This window comes from Rhipicephalus microplus, chromosome 2, assembly GCF_043290135.1.
Source record: "Rhipicephalus microplus isolate Deutch F79 chromosome 2, USDA_Rmic, whole genome shotgun sequence".
In the NCBI taxonomy this organism is placed as follows: Eukaryota; Metazoa; Arthropoda; class Arachnida; order Ixodida; family Ixodidae; genus Rhipicephalus; species Rhipicephalus microplus.
In genome coordinates, this window is record NC_134701.1 from 120,266,249 (window position 1) to 120,287,303 (window position 21,055).

At 43.2% G+C, this 21,055-nt stretch overlaps 1 protein-coding gene across 1 annotated transcript in view; it reads right to left on the minus strand.

Moving 5' to 3' along the window:
- The window catches only part of LOC119160722 (alpha-scruin-like), a 51,514-nt gene that overhangs the window by 21,047 nt on the left and 9,412 nt on the right, over nt 1-21,055 (minus strand). The window contains exons 6-13 of the mRNA XM_075886724.1: nt 18,431-18,483; nt 17,545-17,637; nt 15,807-15,926; nt 13,833-14,020; nt 13,174-13,319; nt 12,000-12,116; nt 10,739-10,922; nt 3,552-3,749 (exon numbers count right to left, since the gene is read on the minus strand). Coding sequence (XP_075742839.1) covers nt 3,552-3,749; nt 10,739-10,922; nt 12,000-12,116; nt 13,174-13,319; nt 13,833-14,020; nt 15,807-15,926; nt 17,545-17,637; nt 18,431-18,483 — 1,099 coding nt within the window. The remainder of the gene's footprint in view (nt 1-3,551; nt 3,750-10,738; nt 10,923-11,999; nt 12,117-13,173; nt 13,320-13,832; nt 14,021-15,806; nt 15,927-17,544; nt 17,638-18,430; nt 18,484-21,055) is intronic.

Below are 21,055 nucleotides of genomic sequence, written 5' to 3' on the forward strand. Positions count from 1 at the left end.
AACATCCATCAAGAATGGCGTTGCAAGAACCTCAGCAGATTTTGCTGCCAATTCTGGTGCACTATCTTCATTGCCTGACACAAATCGCAACACCTTAACAAGTATCAACTATTTGCTGGTCATGTCAACCTACAAAGAAAAGCGAGATCAGGGTTCCAAAGGAAGTCCACCTCGTCAGACAGTGCAACATCAGCAGTGCCAACAAAAGCAACAAGAGGAACGCCAACAGGTAAAACGCCCACACCAACGTCGGCAACGAGCAACTAAAACTACATCGCAGGGATACTTGCGGCCTGAAGGGTGTCGTGATCAATATACACTAAACAAAGACTGATTACGCATCTGAGCTATCTTCGCAGAAAGAAAAGCTAAGAAAATTTTCCGTACCAGCGTTCAAGACTGCGCCTTCGGTCAGAACATCTGCGTCATCACCATAGAAAACTCCCCAAAAGCCACAAAACAACCGCTTGTGCTCTGCAGGAACACAGGCAGCGCCTAATGAGCGACGATCAACGGGCGCGCAAATTGCATGCACGGCGTTTGTATGACCCACGACAAAAATGGGACGCCTACAAAACATTCAATCTTGCAAAGCGTTTCAGCCTCGTTCGTTCTTTGCAAGAATACCGGCTGTATTTTCATCTGTTTCCACGCTCAAAGCATGTTTATGTTGTCCAGAGCATAACAGCCAGCCTCGTCCACCGGAGCTGTACTTCATAACCCCGAATCGCTGCCCTCTCTTGTGAAGAATATGTGCGATCTTAGGGAACTTCAATGTAATGTACAAATACGGTCCATTTCGATGTTGTTTTTTTGCGTTCTAGTACTGCCCATTCATTATGCATTGTATTATACAACACGCGCATTCTTTCGAGGGGAGGGGGAATCCTGTAACGTAAGAAGGTAGATATGGTTATGAGTTAGAAGTAGAAGCTGAGAAGGGAGAAATGAGAATGGAATAAACATGGCGTATGAGCCAGGCCACGTCTCCCATTCATCATAGCGTCACACGCCAATAAATTTGGACTGGAAAGAACCTCGGAGGGTCCGTTATGCATACCGCTGAAATGAAAAGTGAAAGCCGTTTTCTGCTGCTTCTTTCCAGTAATTGAAGTATTGAACATACGCAGCGCCCCTTCAATCAATTCTTTCACCCAAGGTATAGTTTACTTACTTTCTCGGGAATCGAAGACAATGGAAACTTTCGGCGCCTCAGATGATTTTGCACTTCCTTCGCGATCAGCCCCCTTTTGACCAAGGAATGATGTCTGGTGATGAAACTTTCGTGTGACGTCTCAATGACGAAACATATATAATTTGTTGGTATGCACTATCATGATGACGTCATCGTGCTGTGGTAATTTGCAGAACTCTTTTTGACACCACCAAACACTGCCAAGAGCCGTGGTGAATTACCGCGTTTTATGTAGTATTGAAGACGTTAGCCATATTAAAACACGGCAAGGACGTTAGTAATGCCTCAGCTTCTTCATGCATAGCTGTGCGTACTCGTTCGGGTGCAGAAAACCTGGAGTTCGACTGCGGCAAATTCTGTCTGAGTTGCACTGAGTGAACTTCTTGAAATGCTGTGCGCAGCAGCGACGCGGCATTTTTTATCCACGTTCAGCTGTGCTGATTGTCTTACACTTGCTGGTTAAACACAGGATCTTCCCTTTCACAAGACTTTGGTGGAGATTTGGATGGCAGGCGCTTCGGGCCCGCGTCCAGCTCCCCGGCGTGCGCAGGGAACCACTTGACGGTAATGTTGGTTTCCGGTCTTGCTATAGTTGAACATACTCTCGCAGTGGTTCCATGGACGTTGTTTGTAGCAAAGTTGGCTATTGCCGTCTTCGAGTCGCTGAGAACCGTGCGGCAATCCGGGATCGCTAGTGCCAGTGCGATTGCAAACTCCTCGGCTTGCGTGGGTGACTTGCACCGTATGCTTCCCGACGTTGTGAGTACTCCAGTGTCTGCTGCGATGACTGCTGCTGCGTACGTGTTTGGCTGGTGGGGATACTTCGCCACGTCCACGTAGTACGCGCAGACCACGTAGTCCACGTAGTACGAGGAGGCAGATACGGAGGCACACGCGCTAACTAGCCGCGGGTCTCTGTCAACGCATTCCTCGGAGCCGCAACAACCCAATGCCGAAGACGGAGAGTGTTTTATCACAACCTACGCCGACGTTCTGCAGTGGTACAGAACGAGCAGACGCCTCTACCCACCGCCTCACCGAGACCTACAACGCAGAGAAGCTGCCACACTATGGCAGCTGCAAGTACAAGCAATATGGACCCCCGTCTGGGCAAAGCACGTTTGCCCGGAGGTTTACACCACTGATGTATGCCAACACTGCAAGAAGGTGCGAGCCACCCAGAGACACCTCCTTTGGGACTGTGCACCACCGCCGGGTAACCAAGAAGTAATGCCAACTGCCATAAGCAGCAAAATCATCAGCCGAGAGCCAGGCAATGAAAGAGACGTGGTCCAGCACGTGCTTAGCATCCTGGAACGCCAGCGGCCGAAAGCGGCGCCCCCACGGGTTTGACGCGAGTAGGTTGCTGCTCCGGGACGTCCGAGCACGCTAGTGTCTCGCTTTAATCCCCCTACCCCTTCCCACTTTATGCCGGATTGTGAATAAAGTTGTTTCACTCACTCAGTCATGGCAAGCGCTCGAAATAGGCAAACGGGCGCAGTAACAAACAAGCAACCATGGGACAATTTCACGAGAAGCACAAGTTTCTAGCCACTCAGCGCAGTGCTCTGCTACTACAGCCGCGTGCTCTAAAGTGCATACGCGAGAAGCCCCTTCAGGAAAAAGTCCTTATTCTCTTTGGAGGGAAGGCCAATTTCGTGGGATGTTAAACGCGGCTCAGTGTTCGATATATGAAGTGTTGTGAAAATTTTCGTTTATAGTTACTCTATAACTGTTTTATTTATTATCGTGAAAATACTCTCGTAACTGCAGATGACGGGGAAATCGGGCGAGTTAGTAAAGTTCCACCATGAAAATATACAACTGCGCTTTTACGCGGATGAAGAACGAAAGAACAGTCACACGTGGCGCTGAGCCTTCTAGTAGTTCTTTCACCCTTTTTGTAAGAGCGCTGTTCTCTATTTTCATCGTCAAAATGTTGTGATGTTTGAAAAACGCTCAAAATCATGTATTACACTCATCACTCGAGCTCAATAACACCCTATTGAACCATTACTATTCACTATCACAAGCAAATTGATTTATACTTCCCGTGTACACCGCCGAGGATTAAACAGCATTTTCTGCAGCTTATTTGATTACAATTCAATAATGCTAAAATAGATAGTATCATAGGAATATGATGCAAGTTCGAAACAGTCGGTACTTTGGTGCCCACGTGTAACGAGGTACTGATGACCGGTGAAAAAATAAGTGAGCTAAACTGTTCGATGAGATTAACCACACCACGCCTCCAGAACCAGACTTGGCGTTCAGTACTACTTATATAGTGTGTCGTGTTTGGCCCCTAAAAAAATCGCTTCATCAATTCTGACTAACTACGGTGTGAACTCACGTGTGTGTCTTCGGGTCATAAATGTCGACCCTGTCCACGGCACGGTACAGATCGTCCTCCTCGGGTACCATGCCGCCAACCACGTAGATGACATCAGCGACCGTGGCGCAGCCGACAGCCATTCGAGGCACGTCTAGAGGCGTGCACTCTCGCCAGGTGTCAGACGACGGGTCGTACTCTTCCGTCGATGCCACGGCTCTACGGGATAATAGGGATGTTCATTCAGCACGCGCTACTGTGAACATAGATGTACGTGCTCTAAATAGTACTGAAATTCTATGCCAACGACATATGCATCTGGATGTCTGTATACAGCATAAGCGATTGGAAATGATTGGGCAAATGGTTATACCCTATGCACAAACCTATCGTGTATCTATTAGACTAACAATATCAGCTGAAAAGTCTCGACGAATGCCATTCCCAGGTATGTGAATACGAAAAACGAGGATGAAATCATTACTTCCTGATATATCAATGAGGCAAGTTAAGTACATGAGATTCCTTAGAGTCACACTAGACACCAGGATGAATTTTCGACGTGCAGTAGAGATCACGATGTCAACGCTTTCAACCCGTGTAAGCATTCTTCGAAGGATGACAGGAACAAGCTGGGGGAGCCACCCAACATCAATGATAAAGTTACACGCGGCAGTAATTGTCAATCGTGTGCTTTCCCAATTGCCTCTGATCTCTACAAGTCAGTCACAGTACGAACGGCTGAAAACACTTAATTGTTAAGGACTCAGAGTAACTTTGGGAGTGCCAAACTTTACAGCGAGCATATAGGTGCTTCATGAAGCTCGTCTTCCGCCGTTACGTCTTCTCGCTTCTCAACGACTGCTGACACAGCTTCGCGGACTTGGCGAATCGAGCCCAGCACGAGCACTACACTCAGCCGCCTTCGGCGACGCATTGGAATCGCGAGCTTTCGTGGCCCTCAACACCCTTCATCACTTTCGCATTGATTTCCCCAAGCTCAGAGAACTTGGGCACGACCCACCTTGGTCACATGAGTATGTCGACGGTCAGGTGACGATTTCATGGATGCACAGCAAGCGTTTCACACCCACAACATATGTGCGTTCTTTGGGACTTGAATACAGTGAAGAAAGCTACGCCAATCATTTGAAAGTTTTCGCTGATGCATCGGCGTGGAGCAAGCGCTGCAGCGTGTGTGATCCTGTCTCTAAAGGCATCCTGGGCAGCACGACTCGAGTGCGGTGTTTCATCTACAGCGTGTGAACGCGTGGCAATTCAGGCAGCCCTAAAGAAACTGAAGTTTTGTAGGCAGAAGCAAGTTGTGCTGCTTTCGGACAGTAAGCCCGCTTTGCAGCGGCTAAAACATGAATCGGTTTTGAATCGATGCACTCAAATGATCACTGCGAATCCTTAAAGAGCTGCATGGCATTGTTATAAACACTAAGTTTCAATGGATTGTATCACAGGTACGTATAGTGGGTATTGAGCTGGCTGACAGACTTGCCCGGAGTGCTCCGGAGCTTACACCAACGTAAGGCTCCCAAAGACTGTCTGCGTACTTTACGAGAAGCTGCCAATAAGCATTTTCACTCGTTATGGCTCACACATCATCAGCTATGCGTGACAAAAGGGCTATCAAGAAAAGAGGCCTGCTTGCTTCATCGCATCCGAACGGGATCAGCGCGTACATAAGCATGGCTCCACAAGATCAGACTCTCCGCGACGTCATTGTGCCCGAAGTGCAAGAAAAATGGTGATATAAAACAATATAAGAACTGCAACTCTTAAGCTCACCATGGGACAGCGTGACTGATATTGTGTTTCCGCGTGGTCACTCGATCTTTAGAAATCAGGTGTCGTGACTTCTTTTGAAATTTTCGAACGCTACAGACCTCGCATGTGACCGATGTAAGCGACAATTATGTTTGGGGTAAGATGCAACGAGTACCGGCACAATGCTGCATGTGGAATATAACAGAGGCCACCGGATTATGCAGGCGCTTACATCGCGCTTTTCGCGGTTTTCTTGTGAGAGCCTGCTCGTGCATAGTTAAAAAACAAAGAACATTAGATACAATTAGCGAAAAGGAAACCGGTTGGGGCAATTGCCTACAAATTATGCATGACTAGATCCTCCGGCCGCCTACAACATCCTAATCTAACCTAACCTAAATTCTATGTTGACGAGAAGCTGAAGGCATGCGAGTAGGGACAGCACCTCGTCAAAGGAACGCAGGTAAAAGATGGTGACGATGACCAGCCCTCCCGCGGAACGCGAATGCAATGAATGAATGAATGAATGAATGAATGAATGAATGAGTCTGTCAAAGTGAAGTTATAAATTGCGCGACCTAAATTTCATCAAGATGAAATGGACGAGAGGTGTGGCTAAGTATCCATTTACTGATGCTCGTGCCCCATTCCAGACAAAAATTTCTGTAAACTGCATTGCTCACGAATGAATGAATGAACGAACAAACGAATGAACGCTGACCAGAAGCTCAAGGTATGAATATTCTTGCACTCGTATAGATAGGTTAGCTCGATAAGTGCGTCAGTGATTGCGTGCGAGTATTGTTTCAACGTAAAAGAAACGACGTATTACAATCAGCCCACTCGCAGGGTATTTTCGGAATTTAGGGACAGCGTGTGGTAATGTGGTGGTAATAGCATTTCCTTATCGGACGTAGGGATATTTTCACATTTTAGTCGTCATCGATCAGCGAAACAAGTCTACCACTGACGCAACATCACCGAGGGTGACATCTTTAAATACACCAAAAAATCTGTTTTAACACCCGGAACTGCTTTAATTCACTTGTGCCAAAAAACGGGTAGACGCAAAAGATTTTCGATGGCTGGGTGAATAATGCACTCGACAGCCAAGGGAAAAAAATGTGATTTACGCCTTCGAGTAACCCTAGTTCAGTGCGCAAGAGACTATGCGAGTTTTCGATTACCATGGTTGGGTGAACAAAAGAGCATCCCCTTTATAATGGAGCGGTGACCTACACTCTGCAACGCTCAATAATAATAATAATAATAATAATAATAATAATAATAATAATAATAATAATAATAATAATAATAATAATAATAATAATAATAATAATAATAATAATAATAATAATAATAATAATAATAATAATAATAATAATAATAATAATAACATTATTATTATTATTATTATTATTATTATTATTATTATTATTATTATTATTATTATTATTATTATCATCATTATTATTATTATTACGTGACGGCCCAGGCATTCAATGGGAATGAAGGATCTCGTCCTATATATTTACTAGTCAACTTCCCCGAGTCCTAACAAAGAATAAAGTTAGTTCACCTGCGTTGTTTGCTCATCTTCCTCGTTTGCCGCAGCCAATTTCTCACTCATAGTTCATCTCGAGCGCCAACTCGCTCACATCTCCAATGTTTTCTTTAAAAACGAATCGTTCAAGTAGGCGATGCCCTAACACTAATCCGGGTGGTGTCTTCATTCATACCGAGGGGGCTTCAGGCAACTATTTGGATGAAAAGAGAAAAAAAAAACATAGGACACATCTCTTGACTAACGACTGGTTCAGTTGTTATTCAAGCCGTGTGTCGCCTATTTTCTAGTCCACATTCAAGTAGTTGGCTGGAGCCCCCTCGCTATGTGCGGCAATGAGCTTAGCCAAGTATAAGTCTTCATTCAATTATGCAAGCTCCACCTTTTCCTTACCTTTCCCGTGGATGCACATTTCTCAATTACACTGAATCCTGCTTTATAACTATGCGTACTAAGTAAACCGATCTCCTTTCAAACATCAAAGCACGTCCCCTTGAATGATCGTAAAGTGTCCTCTTGTTTACTTTATTTTAGCCCTTTGAATGGTTTCCCACTGCATGCTTTCTTTCCATCATTGCTATCCAATATATATCTTCACCGCGTCTCTGACGTTTTGCTTTACATAGAAATATCAGAGCACTTTCTGTTCCCATATTCTGTCTTTCATGTGTCTAACTATCCCATCAAAATTTTGACTTATAGATGTACTAGTGTCTGACGGTTTTGTCATTTTGGGCCGTAGTCGTTATTGGTTGACACTTGAGAATATTGTTTTATTTATTTACAGAGTACTGTCCATCCAGCCATGGGGATTATTACAGCGGAAAGCCAGTGCTATAGAAAAATGTTTCAAGGTGTGCGTAAGCACGCCATCTGTAGCTTAATCTGAAAAGAAAACTTGGTTTTTAGGCAGACGACACCTGTTCCGTAAACGACTGCTCTATATTTGTAAATTGAAAGATTTTATTTAGCATTGAACTATATTTGTTTTTGCTCACGTGACGCTTTTTTGTCATGAGGGCGGGGTAAGTGTGCCGTAAGTGACACACGTATTGTGCCCTACAGTTGCTCAATAAGTACAAGTTTGAAGATTTCTGCTCTTTCTACCCACCTGCCACATCCATGTTTGCTATGGTATATCTCCTTCATGCTCAAACTTAGCTGTATTATGACGAAACGACATGATAACTCTTTGGTGACGTGACTTATCAAGAACTGATTTCTAGAATTCGCTCAATTATGACAGCTACCCATTTCGATACTGGTCGGCATCGTGTGTCCCTAATTTTCACAAACAGTAGAGATTGGCGACTATAGCGTAGCTAATTATAGACTTTTAAGTCACCGTGTTCACGTTTGTGTACGTGAATTTCAAAATTTTTTCCCGCCAAACTTTTCGTTTTTCCCGCCTGAAACGCTACGCTCTCGGCTGTGAGCCCTTCAGATATTGACCCGTACCGCCATCTACCATTGGCAGCAAAAAGCAGAGTAAAAATACCGCGAGTTTCAAGATGAACGCTGGTACATTCTGTAGTGAAGGCAGTGCGTTCAATTTCTAACTAGCTTTAAATGTGTTTAGGTGGCTTAGTGAAACATTTTTTACCATTCGGTATGAGACTGCTTAGCTAGAAAGCCCACATGAACAGTTTAGGCGATTTAGGGTACCATTTTGCCGTCTGAAAATTGAAGTTGCGTGCACGTGTGCACAATTGTGCACAAAATGCCGCTACGGATAACAAAACAAGCTTTGTTTTGGTATCTCAGTGTTTTCTCGCTGCCGAAATTGTGACTTTTGCGTTACAGATATACAAAATTATCCCCAAAATAGGGTAAGGCTCGAGGACAGTGCGGCAGAAATTCGAGTGGCAACCAGCGTTTCCGGAACTAGGCCCTTTGTTGTTGTTCGGACGCCACGCACGCTTGTTCTAAACACAGCGGCTATGTGAACTCGAGCACCGTCCACAGATGGAAGTCGAGTTTCAGAAATACTCGTTTTTAGTGTTGCATTATTTACATTTGTGAATTAGTATTACACGTCACAAAAACATATTTTTCAAATCGACTATGAAGATGCTGAGCCATGGCCTTCCGCCGACTGAGCCAGCTTCCGTACCTTTTGAAAGTTATAAGGAGGATAATTGCAAAAGTAAAAATATTCTTTGGGATGTTCATGATAATTAGCATGCTAAAGTTCGCAAGAATCAGGATGTATTGGCAGGCCACTAGAAAAATTCCTAGTGTATCAGAATGAGCGATGCATGTCAACCGTTTATTCCAGTGGCGGTCTGCGTTACTTAGAGTCAATTCCAGCAACTTTGCCCACAGAAAACAGTTGAAAACTGCAGCTGGTCTTAGATGCTGTGAGGCGCAGGTGACAAATCATACCACCAGAACAGCATATACAAGCAGGTTGTGCCTTTTACTGGTCCCATTGCTGCAAAGCAGTGCGTGAAAAACAAGTCAAATCCGGATGGCGTCAAGGTGTTTATAAGATGCAGCTCTCGTGGTGACACTCATGATTTCGAGCTGTATCAGGAGAAAGGCACCGGCACATCTCTGCAGCACAAGCACCTAGGGTTAGGGGCTCCATTGTAATGTGGTTGATTAAAAACCTCTCATTGTCCATGAATTTTACATGTTACTTTGGCAAATACTTCGCTCGAATCGGGCTCACTCTAGAATTGGAAACACATGAAATCTTGTCCATTGGCATAATTAGGGCAAATAGACTTAAAGGCTACATGCTTAAAACTGACAAGCAATTAAATCAAGAAGGGCGGGAAAGTTTCGATGCAAAAGTGCCAGAAAGATGGAGACGTCACAGTTGTGCGCTGGCAGGACAACGGTGTTGTCCGCGCAGTATCAACTTTTGAGGGAACAGGGTCGCTTTCGAACGTCAGACAATTGAATGATTTGTCAAAAAAAAAAAACATGCGGACATATAGTGTCCTGAGCTAATTCGAAGATACAATGCCTCCAAGGCCGGAGTCGACAAAACGGACTTTTTGCTGTCCTTGTATCGAATTAGGCATAGAACAAACAAGTGGCCTGAATGTGTAATTTCGCATATCCTTTTAATTGCCATCATAAGCAGGTGGCAAGAGTACGTGCAGAATCTAAAAGCCGATTGTTTTTTCTTACGTAGAAACATGACGAACCTGCTGACTTTTCAGAACAGCATTGAGCTCTCTAGTCTTCTCGGAGAAGTCTACATTCAAAAAAATGGGGCCATCAATCTGCCACTGAGACCAGGGAGCCACCGAGGAGGGTGCACAATATGAAACTCCGACTCCGTAATGTCATCCGGTATGAAAGCCTTAACCACTCGTCGGCCCACGCAACTCACAGTTTTCTATAGTGCTGCATGCAAGACGAAAGGGTGCACGTCCAGAGCCCGCATATGATGCCGCAAGTGCAAATTGTTTCTTTGTCTGTCTGCAACAAGTGATTGCTTCTTTTTATTTTCACAATAATTAGATGCTCGAGACATAGAAAACAAGATTGGAGATTCTCTTCAAAGCAAATTACTAAAAGTGTTTTACTTCTTAACACAATCTTGTATTTTTGTATAGACAGTGGCATAGCGGTGTAAATTTTTTTATTGTCTTACATTCATCACTGGGCTTCATTTGAACCAAAAATGTCTTTACTCATTTTTAGCATTGCCACATTCAATTAATGACTGAAGGGGATAAATTTCACTGAGTATCGTTGATTATTTCAAGTGTCTGATTAAACTAACGCTAGACGACGTTCCCCTATTTGTCTGCATAGTTGAGGTCTCAATATGATTTGAAAAGCTGGACGAGGTATTCTAATATCTAATAACGAGAAACTCTGTAAGCCCATTCTACGTTCTAAGACTGACCTTCCGAAGCGACCTCTACCGCCGAACACGAGAAGCTTGTCCTTGAATGCTGCCGCACCGTGCGCCGCTCGGCCAGTTTTCATGTCGGCCTTACGACTCCACTCCATGGTGTCGATGTCGTAGGCGAACGTGGTCTTGCAGGCCACCAGCTCTCCACACTTTCGTGTCTCTGGATCGAACCCGCCTTAGAGAAAAATACGTGCAAGCTTTCGGCTTATCTTCAAACAATTCACAGCAGGCCTACCTAATACCCCTGAAGAAGACACAGCAAATTACATCACTAGGCCATCCATATTTAGTAATGTTATGACGACATAGCCTGCGCGAGCTTTAATACGTTTTAGCATAATCACATGTCTTTATTTTTCTGCAGGTTTGTGAACGAAGGCCTGGATTTCAGCCTCGCCCCGGAGAGAAGGATAATAAAGCAGCACTATAACGCGCCCTAAGAAGTAGGGAGTTTATTTGTCATGCCAGATGGCCTCTACCATTTTCTAGTGGTCCCACTTGGTTTCTCCTTTGCGCCAACTATGTTTCAACGCATGATTGACACTGTATTAGACGAATTATACGGCAAAGCAGCCTTGTCTGCCTAGATGACGTAGTCGTGTTTCCAATCAGATTCTGCGAACATCTTAATGAGCACAACATGCACAAGGGTCATCCAATCGGTCAAACCTACCGTTGAAGCCTCAGAAATGCCGCTGTGGTTACGAAGAACTCAACTTTTGTGGACATGTTGTGAGTACGGAATGCGTCCATACTGGGCTTAAATGCGTCCATGCTGGGGCTCTAGAAAACTTAATTAAGATGCTTTAGAGTTGAAATGAGTCATTATGTGAACTTCTATGTAGCAGGTTGCTTCATGTTCACCGCTGCTGGCAAATTACGGGTATGGGTTTTGAAGAAAGCTGCCCGCTCGCACTTATGGAGAACAAGTAAGGGCCGGAGGTGCCACTGCTCAACCTCTCGGCCAATGACAAGGAACTGGTGACTAAGAAGATCTAATATGTTTGGGGTCTTCATGGCTCATCGGCTATGTGAATTTTGACGAAGCGGCTTCGGCTTCGCTACGTAGTCCTTGTAGTCACCAAGGCTCTTGTACTTTGACACACAGATAGGTTCGAAAAAATGACCGATGGTCCAAATATTTCTCTTGCTACACGCACTGCATAGATAGAACCAATTTTTTATGTTGGCCTGTAGAATGACAACTATTACTGCCACACTTCAAGAGCCGCCATGGGAGGTGACATCTTACCTGTGATGTAGACCGTTTTTCCGATGAGCACGGCGGCGTGGTAGCTCCGCGGCTCGGGCATCATCCCGCAGAGGTCCCACCGGTTCTTGAGCACGTGGTAGTGCAAGACTACGCGTCCTGTTCAGTAGGGCAACACGAAAGAGAGTGTCAGTACGTGGCAGGTCAGTTCACGCCGTAGAATAAAGCAGTGCTTAAGGAGAGTTAACACGCTGGTGTTATATCCTTAACTTTTGTTTATGCATGGTTATTTGTCGGTGAGTTAACGGGTTATATGTAAAGTGCGTAACCTTTTTTGCTACCTGAACTTTACGTAAAAAGTGATCAAAGCAGTTTGTTTATTTATATGTATCCGTTTCTTAAACTGTATCCAGGAAGACGTTGGCGGCTCTGTTTGGTGCCTCTCCTTTAAGATCTTTATATAAAATGATGGCAAATGAGAGAGCTCATTTCTGTAGTTCCCTCAGACTAAGTATAAGTGCATTAGGCATGAGTTATGACTACTTTTATATACACCTAGCAATCTAAAAAAAGGCGCACATCTTCAAGAAATGCTCGTATATATATATATATATATATATATATATATATATAAATATATATATATATATATATATATATATATATATATATATATATATATATATATATATATATATATATATATATATATATATATATATACATATATATATATATATATATATATATATATATATATATATATACATATATATATATAAATATATATATATATACATATATATATATACATCTATACATACATATATATATATATATATATATATATATATATATATATATATATATATATATATATATATATATATATATATATGCCATTTGAATAACGAAATAGCCTTGTTTACAAATCTGCGTACCGAGACATGCAGACAGACACACCATAATACGGCGAAAAAAAAAGACTCTAAGTTATAAGTAAGCCTCAAGCGTGTTCTCATAACATCAGCTCCCATAGCTTCGGATAAAAGGGCGATTACCCAAGGGCTTAATACTTTGGTACCTTGGAATTCTAGGATCGATGATTAAATGTGCAAGCAAACCATTGCTGAATTGGCCCAGTTGGAGTTCACCTACCAATAAAGCTTAGGTCAAGATTGAATTATTCCAGTTTGCGGTTGTGAAAGTAACTTGCCGTTAGCGTAGTTGAGGGGATCTCTCGGATCAAGGCCACCAAAGGTCAGGATAATCGGCAGTGTCTCATCTTGCACCTTTTTCACCCTCCGCAACTTCCGTGCGAAAGGCGGAAGTCCACTGGCGTCACGTAGTCCTAGCACTTCCCTGCAAGTTTGTTTTACTCTATGAAGTGCTGCAACCACCAATAACAAGTTGTCTTAAGATGCCGGAGAAAACCGTTGTAGTGTTGCAAAGCCTTCACAGTGCAAGCACTCGTAGCGGTAAAGTGGCGTACATGCCTCAGAAAACTCAAAATGTTAACATTGGCGCTCTCATCGACCACTCAGAAAATCTCAAACATATCAAGAGACCACTGATGGCAGAATAGTGCCGTTATATATAACATCACCGATCAAAATTTGTGACATCCTCATGGCTTTATATACCTTGACATCTTCACATCAAATCATTGTTGGTCAAGCGTGGCCTTAACCTGAAGGCAATGCAACACCGTGTGAGGATTATTATTCCTCAGGAGTCAGATACCACTCAGCTTGACACCCTTTATCTGGTGCGAATCAGACCACCACATTTTTAATACGAAGAAATGATCAGTATTGCAATATTTCCCCATTACTCTATAATGTGCATCCCTCTGGTCTATAAACGCGGGCTCACTTTGTTCGCTTGAAGTCGTCGTCCACGCGAACTGTAATGCCGCTGTGCGGATCGTTCGCGGGCGCCGTGGGGACGTAGTGGTAGAAGCGCGGGAGGCTGGGACGACTTAGCGGAGTGCGAAGCTTCAACGTCTCCACTCCCAGGAAGGTCTTCGAGTCGAGGGATAAACGGCTCGGAGGCCAATGACCCTGGATGGCGAATGAGAGTAAGAATAATGCTGGATTAGAAAATCAGTCACATGCACCTCAGGACACGGCGTGCCTTTTTCGTCAGCCCTAGCCATCAGCTGGAGGCTCTTCAGACACCGCAGAAGGAAGGCCTTGACTGACTAGAAATCTAAAAAGACAGAAAAGCGAGTACACATGCTGCAGCTCGACATCTTTCAGAAGAGCTTGTCCGAGGGCTATGAGGAGTCTTTTTTCCCGTCTCGGTTGAGGAATATACTATGCACGTTTCTTATCTACAGAATGCATCCAAACCCATCTCAAATTGACTACTTATGAAATATGAATATTCAAGCACAATGCAATCGATGTGCAGATTAGAGCTAAAACGTATTTGGATTTTTAAGGCGGCCCTGGAACACTTTTTGAACATGGCAAGGAAACACTGAATATCTCAAGGTTTTCCAGAACACGAGAGCCAAATATCATCACACCACACGTAACCTGGGATTTCCGATAACTTTTTCATTTCACCGAAAATTCGCTTTTTCATCAGTCGGCAAATGAGGCTGCTACCTCTAACATTGCTGCGTCACAGGCCAAGTATTATCCAATAGACGATTGAAGCATTGAGCACTCGGTTGCTTTTGTGGTCGCCAGGGAGGCCGCGACTTGTCCATGACTGTGCACTTTACCACAATGAAAAATCATGCCACCAAAAGAGAGAAGAAAGAAATAAATAAAGGAGAAAGAAGTAAACAAAGAGAGGAAGAAAGAACGAGCGAAAGAAAGAAAGAAAGGAAAAAAGAAAGAAAAAAAGAAAGAAAGAATATCTCGGTCACGAGGCACTCGTAGACTATTTGAGTCCCTTGTGCTGTTCATTTCTGCTTAGCTTCCTGAGCTTTCACCGGTACAGTAAAGAAAAATCAATTACAGAGCTAAACAAATCCTTGTAACTCCACTCGTTCGGGACAATCTGCATGGTTTTGCGGTGGCGAATTAAGGAAACACGGTAACTCCTTCAGTAAAACTATTCCAACCAAGTTACAAAAACGTTGCAGTGATCTTTAAAAGCAGATGCAACTAACCCACGATCAAAATGCAAATTATAAAGAAAAATGGGTCGAATAATCTGTGTAAGTACTGCCAAAAATCACATCGAAACTCTGGAGTGTCCTGTCGGCATAATTGTCCACTGTTTACTTCTTATGGATAGTCGAAATCACTATGCTCAAGTGCATCATATAGTTTGAGATCTTTTTGTATTGTGAAAGAAAAGAGCTCCGAACTTCAGCCTCTGTTTTTAAGAGGAGAGCAAGGAGTTGGCCGGAAGTAAGGTTCTTATTGCAAAAGATCTTTATGAACAAAGTCGGAAATAGAGAAGGATAGTACAATAACACGAAACATTCGCTGATGTGCTCGTTAGAGAAATAGAGCTCAAAAAGTTATATGAATCTCTAGGCTAACACGTCCGGCATTGGTTATAGAGGGGCACGTCCTAAATGCCTTTTAAAAGATAAGGCGCAAGGGCGGCGTTAACTAAAAAAAGACGGTGTTGCAACTTTTACAGTGTGAAGCACACTGTACTCTTTTCTTAGTCTCTATTGATCTTGTATAGCAATGTTCCTTTAGAGAAGCATTTCATATCCTTTGATTAGGCTACCATTCATACATTTGGGAACTGCACTAACATAGTTTTCTCTACCGCTATGAACCAAGCAGGTATTTCTACATTATTTGATAGATGCGCAAGTAATATATTATTAAATATTGTGAACGCCTTCCTTGAGTACAAGTACTTCATACGTACGCCCTCAGTGCTATCCTCGACGTCTCCAGCTTCAGTTCGGGCGCGGGGACGAGGCGTGATCTTGGTGCGCACTTCTGGAGGCACTTCAATCTCCTCGGTTGAGCGGTCCTTGTCTGCGTACTACGAGAAGAAATTGTGTTATCATTATAATTAACAGGTAATTTCAGCTATGTAAACTAAGGTAACTCTTCCGAGTGAATAAGGTGACACTATATTCCGGGTCATCTCCCAAAAAAAAAAAAAATTCCGCCGAACCCACATACCATACAAATTTATGTTATTCAAAGCATGCGGAGGAAAGATGAGTGCGGTGTTGTTCTTATTTCGAATAGAATGCTGCTGAATAAAGCTAAACATGTGTTGAAGTGTTACACGCGCAGACATGTATATTGAAGAGTTGTGTACGTTTAACTAGCTGTTTACAGTAACGTAACCACGTTTGGAGCCACATTGGTATTACCAACTTAATTCTTCCATGAACTAGAAGTGTGGGAGGAACAAACAAACGAAGCAAAGTGGAGGCACACAGCACGAGCACTTCACTAGCTAACTAGCTCACCCTTCTATCTTGTTGAGTGGTATTGCTAACATCAGGTAAGCAGAAATGCAGCGCTAGTGCTTGCGAGGATGATGGCTGCTCTGGATGGTGGTACTTGGAAGAGCTTCATTAAATGGCGCTTAATTACAATCGACGCTAAACTAGTGGTACGGTGGTATGATAAAAGTAGATATGTAATATTTATAAAGTTACATTGCCAGCCCTGTGACCAAATCGACGTTTCACTAACGTTGCGTATTCGCAGGTCCTTTTTTAAAAAAGATTTCGAGAGCTGACTTGGCTCTATGGTAGAATAGTCGATAGCTACGCTGATTGCTTTGTTCGACTCCTTTTGATATATGTGCTTTCCTCGGGTCAACGATACTGATGTTGCTTTTTTTCTAATCGCGTCATCATTAAATTTCCAAAATCTGCTCTCGGTAGATGCAGACTACCACAAACCTGTAGCGCATACCCGCACACCACTGCCATGGTACACGGATATGTGTCAGAAGTGTCGCGAGAGAAGAGTATGACGTCATAGACGAAAGAGTTTTAACATTATAATCGCACTTATCAAACCATCTTAGCTTCGCATACCAATTTCGGTCTACCTCAAGTGTAGCAGGTAATCAGGAGAGCACGCAGACTTTGGCAGCCTCATAGATAGATAGATAGATAGATAGATAGATAGATAGATAGATAAATAGATAGATAGATAGATAGATAGATAGATAGATAGATAGAGAGATAGATAGATGGACAGATAGATAGATAGATAGATAGATAGAGAGATAGATAGATAGATGGATAGATAGATAGATAGATAGATAGATAGATAGATAGATAGATAGATAGATAGATAGATAGATAGATAGATAGATAGATAGAAATCTAAACCTGGGGTAGTGTAATGATTGGCGTTTTACTAACTGAGCCCTCACTGAGTTGTTTGTAGGCACGTATCAATCATTAAATCCTTAGGGGCAAGTTCTCACGGAGTATTCATTTTGAACGTTTTCTTTGTAAAATGCAACTGCTGAAAATTCTATTCAGTGAATGCAAGAGAAATGGAAGCTGGATCATGACGGCAGTTGAATAGCTCAGCGGCAAATTTATCTAAAAGAAAGATCACACATAATAGCACAAAAGTTTATATATGTCATCGGGCAAGTTCGCAGCAACGATCGGTCTACTGACCAAATTTTTAGGAGGCTGGTGTGGCCGCCTCTTCTTTTCCTGGTCACCCTGCTCCAGTTTCAGTGATGACGGGGCTCTTGAGCTCGCAGCACTCTGAGACAAAGAAATGCGAGGACTGATGACGCGGCCTCATGTGAAAATGAGTCACACTTTATTAAGCCTTGTACATCAGGAATCAAGTGTATTCAATGATGAAAATCAATTATTGCATCTCCGTATCTACACGTGTGTGAAAATAGAGGAAATGTTTAGGCTGTCTTCTCAGGAATCTGAAAGAAACAACAACCAGAAATAATAAAAATAATAAAGAAGAGCAATGGTCATGTCTGAATTTTCATTGTATTTTATGAACTTTTTTTTTTGGCAGCACAGTTGTTAAGTTGCATATGTTATTCTCTTAGCGATTAAATTTAGCGCAGTATCACTTTTGTCTCAATTATTTTCCAGTTCCTATTTTTGAATTTCTTGAACTTCTTGAACTTCTCGAGAGATATATAGTGAAAGTAAACGTTGATGTAGACAAGAAAGTGGGTTTCTATTTTTTGGGTTATCTGCGAGCTATGTGCGCAAAATGCTGTTTAAAAGATATTTGAATAATTTCTCTCAGTACATGATTATATAAAGGGGTTCTCTCTAACATGGCACTTCGGAGTATATGTAGTAACGTTTGCTTAAGGTGAAATATTCTAGGCCAGAAGGCAATACGTCACCATCACGCAACAATACGTAGTGTCGTACGCCATTATTCATAAAAACACTTGAATAGGTAATGATGGTTGATAATGAAGCAAAATTTGTATATGTTCTCGAACGTCTTCAAATGACGCCTCCAGGCATACAACAATAAACACAAAAAAACCGACTAAATAACCAACCAGCATATTACCTTCGGCCCAGATCCATCAGATGAATCTGGCGGCACCGCTACGGCAGCCAGTCCTGTACAGAAATACAACATGGCATTTTGAGCTGCACATATTGCTCATCGTTCTTGAAAACACTTTAGCAAATTATTATTCACAGTATGTAGAACGGTGTATGTTCATCTTTTCAATACGACACGAAGTTCAATATTGTTCGTTCTAAAAGCGATGAACCCATAACCTTTCACAGTAGGGCGGGAGTGAACGTTTTTCATATGGGCCCTCAAATTTTTGTGACTGATGCATGTATACGTATGAGTTACTTTGTTTTAGATTTTTTTCACTTATGCCACCTAACATAAAATAAAGGATCCCAAGGAAAGTTGTTTGACAATTTTTACGACAACAACAAATCATTCATCCAAGAGAACATTTCTTATAGCATCACTAGCGAACAGCGACCGCAGAAGGCACACGTGGCAGCTACGAAAGCATTATCCCTATTGAAGCAAGTTAAGCTTATCTTCATGTCTTTGGTGCACACATATCCAAAGGTGTGATATTAAGAACTTGCAGTTTGCATAGCTACCATCCATTAAATTTTACGGGTTCTTTATAGAATAATTTACACAGAGATATGACGGTTTCTATGCAAAGTTGGTCATTCGATAAAATATTTTCCCTACTTGGGTCTGAGTATTCGGCAATGACGGGCGCCTTAAAGTTCTTGCGTCTGTGAGTTGATTGTATGCCCCTCTGGCTGCCCACGATACACTTAATGACATGAATGTTCCACTGTGCATTACGGGCCTTGAATCAGTGTGGCTAATAGATATTTTCAAGAGAGAAACGCCCAAATTCTTCATATTTGTATTGTAGGCACGTGCAAATTCACACAAAAAAATAACATTAATGATTCCTCCGTCTTAGGAATCGGTAAAACAGGAAGCTAAAATGTGTCTTACGCGAGTATTTTAGTGTTTACTGCGTATTTATATAAGAAAGCTTGCAGAATGCCTCTTGGTGTTTGGCAGCTGCACCACCGCTTAACGTTGATGCGTCTACGTTAACGCTTAGTGCTACAAAAACGTGATTGGTTAGACACTGAACTTTGGCTATGGTCACCTACTCGCGCAATGTTGGGGTTATTCAACGCCACAGCCCGGCCAGACAGAAATGTAATGAACGTTTTGCCTTGTCTCCTGGCCGGCCTCAATTTGCGTGGGGCGAGCGTAAGCGCCGAACGCGGAGTTTTGCACCCAGACGAAGCAGGTGCGCTGTTATACGCTTTGCACAGCTATTTTAGGGGCGAAGCTCCTTATAGCGGCACCCGTTTGTCCCTCGTAGCCGTAGTAGTACTGTGTAACCAGTCTACCATTTCGACTTCCAAGGTGGTGTCGGTGGGAGATTTCTTCTGTGCGTTGTTGAAAAATAAAAAATTCGCAGCGTGCGCGTTAAGTAAAAGGCGAATTCTCCTGTCTCTCATTCTCCCTTAGCAGCCATTGGCATGTACATGGAGCACTATCTGAGAAGAAAGGTTTGCTGCGTTATACTAGCTGGGCGTAACCTCCTAAAATTTTGAAAGGTTTAGCGAGCGTTGGGCCGCAGTGCCATGAATACAGTGAACTAGTATATACCTTAATCTCGAGGTGGTTATAGGTGGGAAGTAGACACGAAGCGCAAGCCGTAAGAAAGTGGGAGTGTGCCTCCTCTCATTCAGTCTTTGGAATGTCCACTGTATGGCGGTGCTTCTACATGAGGAATATATGATGAAAAGATGCGAGATGGCGGTACTTGGAGTGTTGAACAGGTGGACGAACGGACACACAGAGAGATGCATGGACGGACGCACGGATGGCTGCACGGACTGATAGACGCATGGACGGACGCAGGAGCGGATGCATGAACGAACGCAGGGACGGACGCACAGATAGACGTGCGGACGCACGGACAGGCGGATGGACGCACGGGTGGCCACACAGACGCACGCATGGATAGACGGAAGCAAGAACGAATGGACGGACGGATGCTTCGCCCCACTCTCCATCATTCACTTTGTGGATATGCTGCCATCATTTTTTTCGGTATGAATGAAGGCTATGAGCGACACTGACACTTGCCGTAAAATTTCCTTTTAGGGGTGTGTTTGGCGTTGACAAAATGGCACATAACTTTGAAAGAATAGCGCCGAATGAAGTGGACGCAAAGAAAAGACGAGCCGAATTAACTAGTCGCTGATGAAGCGGTAATGACGAATGCATCACTGCACATTACGAAAAGTGCTGAGGACTGTAGCAGCTACAAAAGGCTCATTTTAATATAGCACGAGGTTATTGGATGTGGCGCAGTAGTTTCGCGCCCGGAGTCAGTTGTCCCTGACCAAGACGTCACGGGGTACACTTCCGATGACGGTTTAGCATGTTTTACCGGCGTCTCTTCTGTGACTGAAATACACCATCCAAATCTTCGTGGGCCCCGGCACAAAGACTATCGTATTGATAGAACTGAATTTTCGAGTCAGGCTACAAGCTGGCTGGCTAAAGTTAGGATATGAGTAATCTGCCACGGTGCTCAAGTGTTAATGGTGCCTGACTGCAGACGCGAACATCGCGAGATGAAATTCCAGTGCTGTGATCACATTTTAAGTA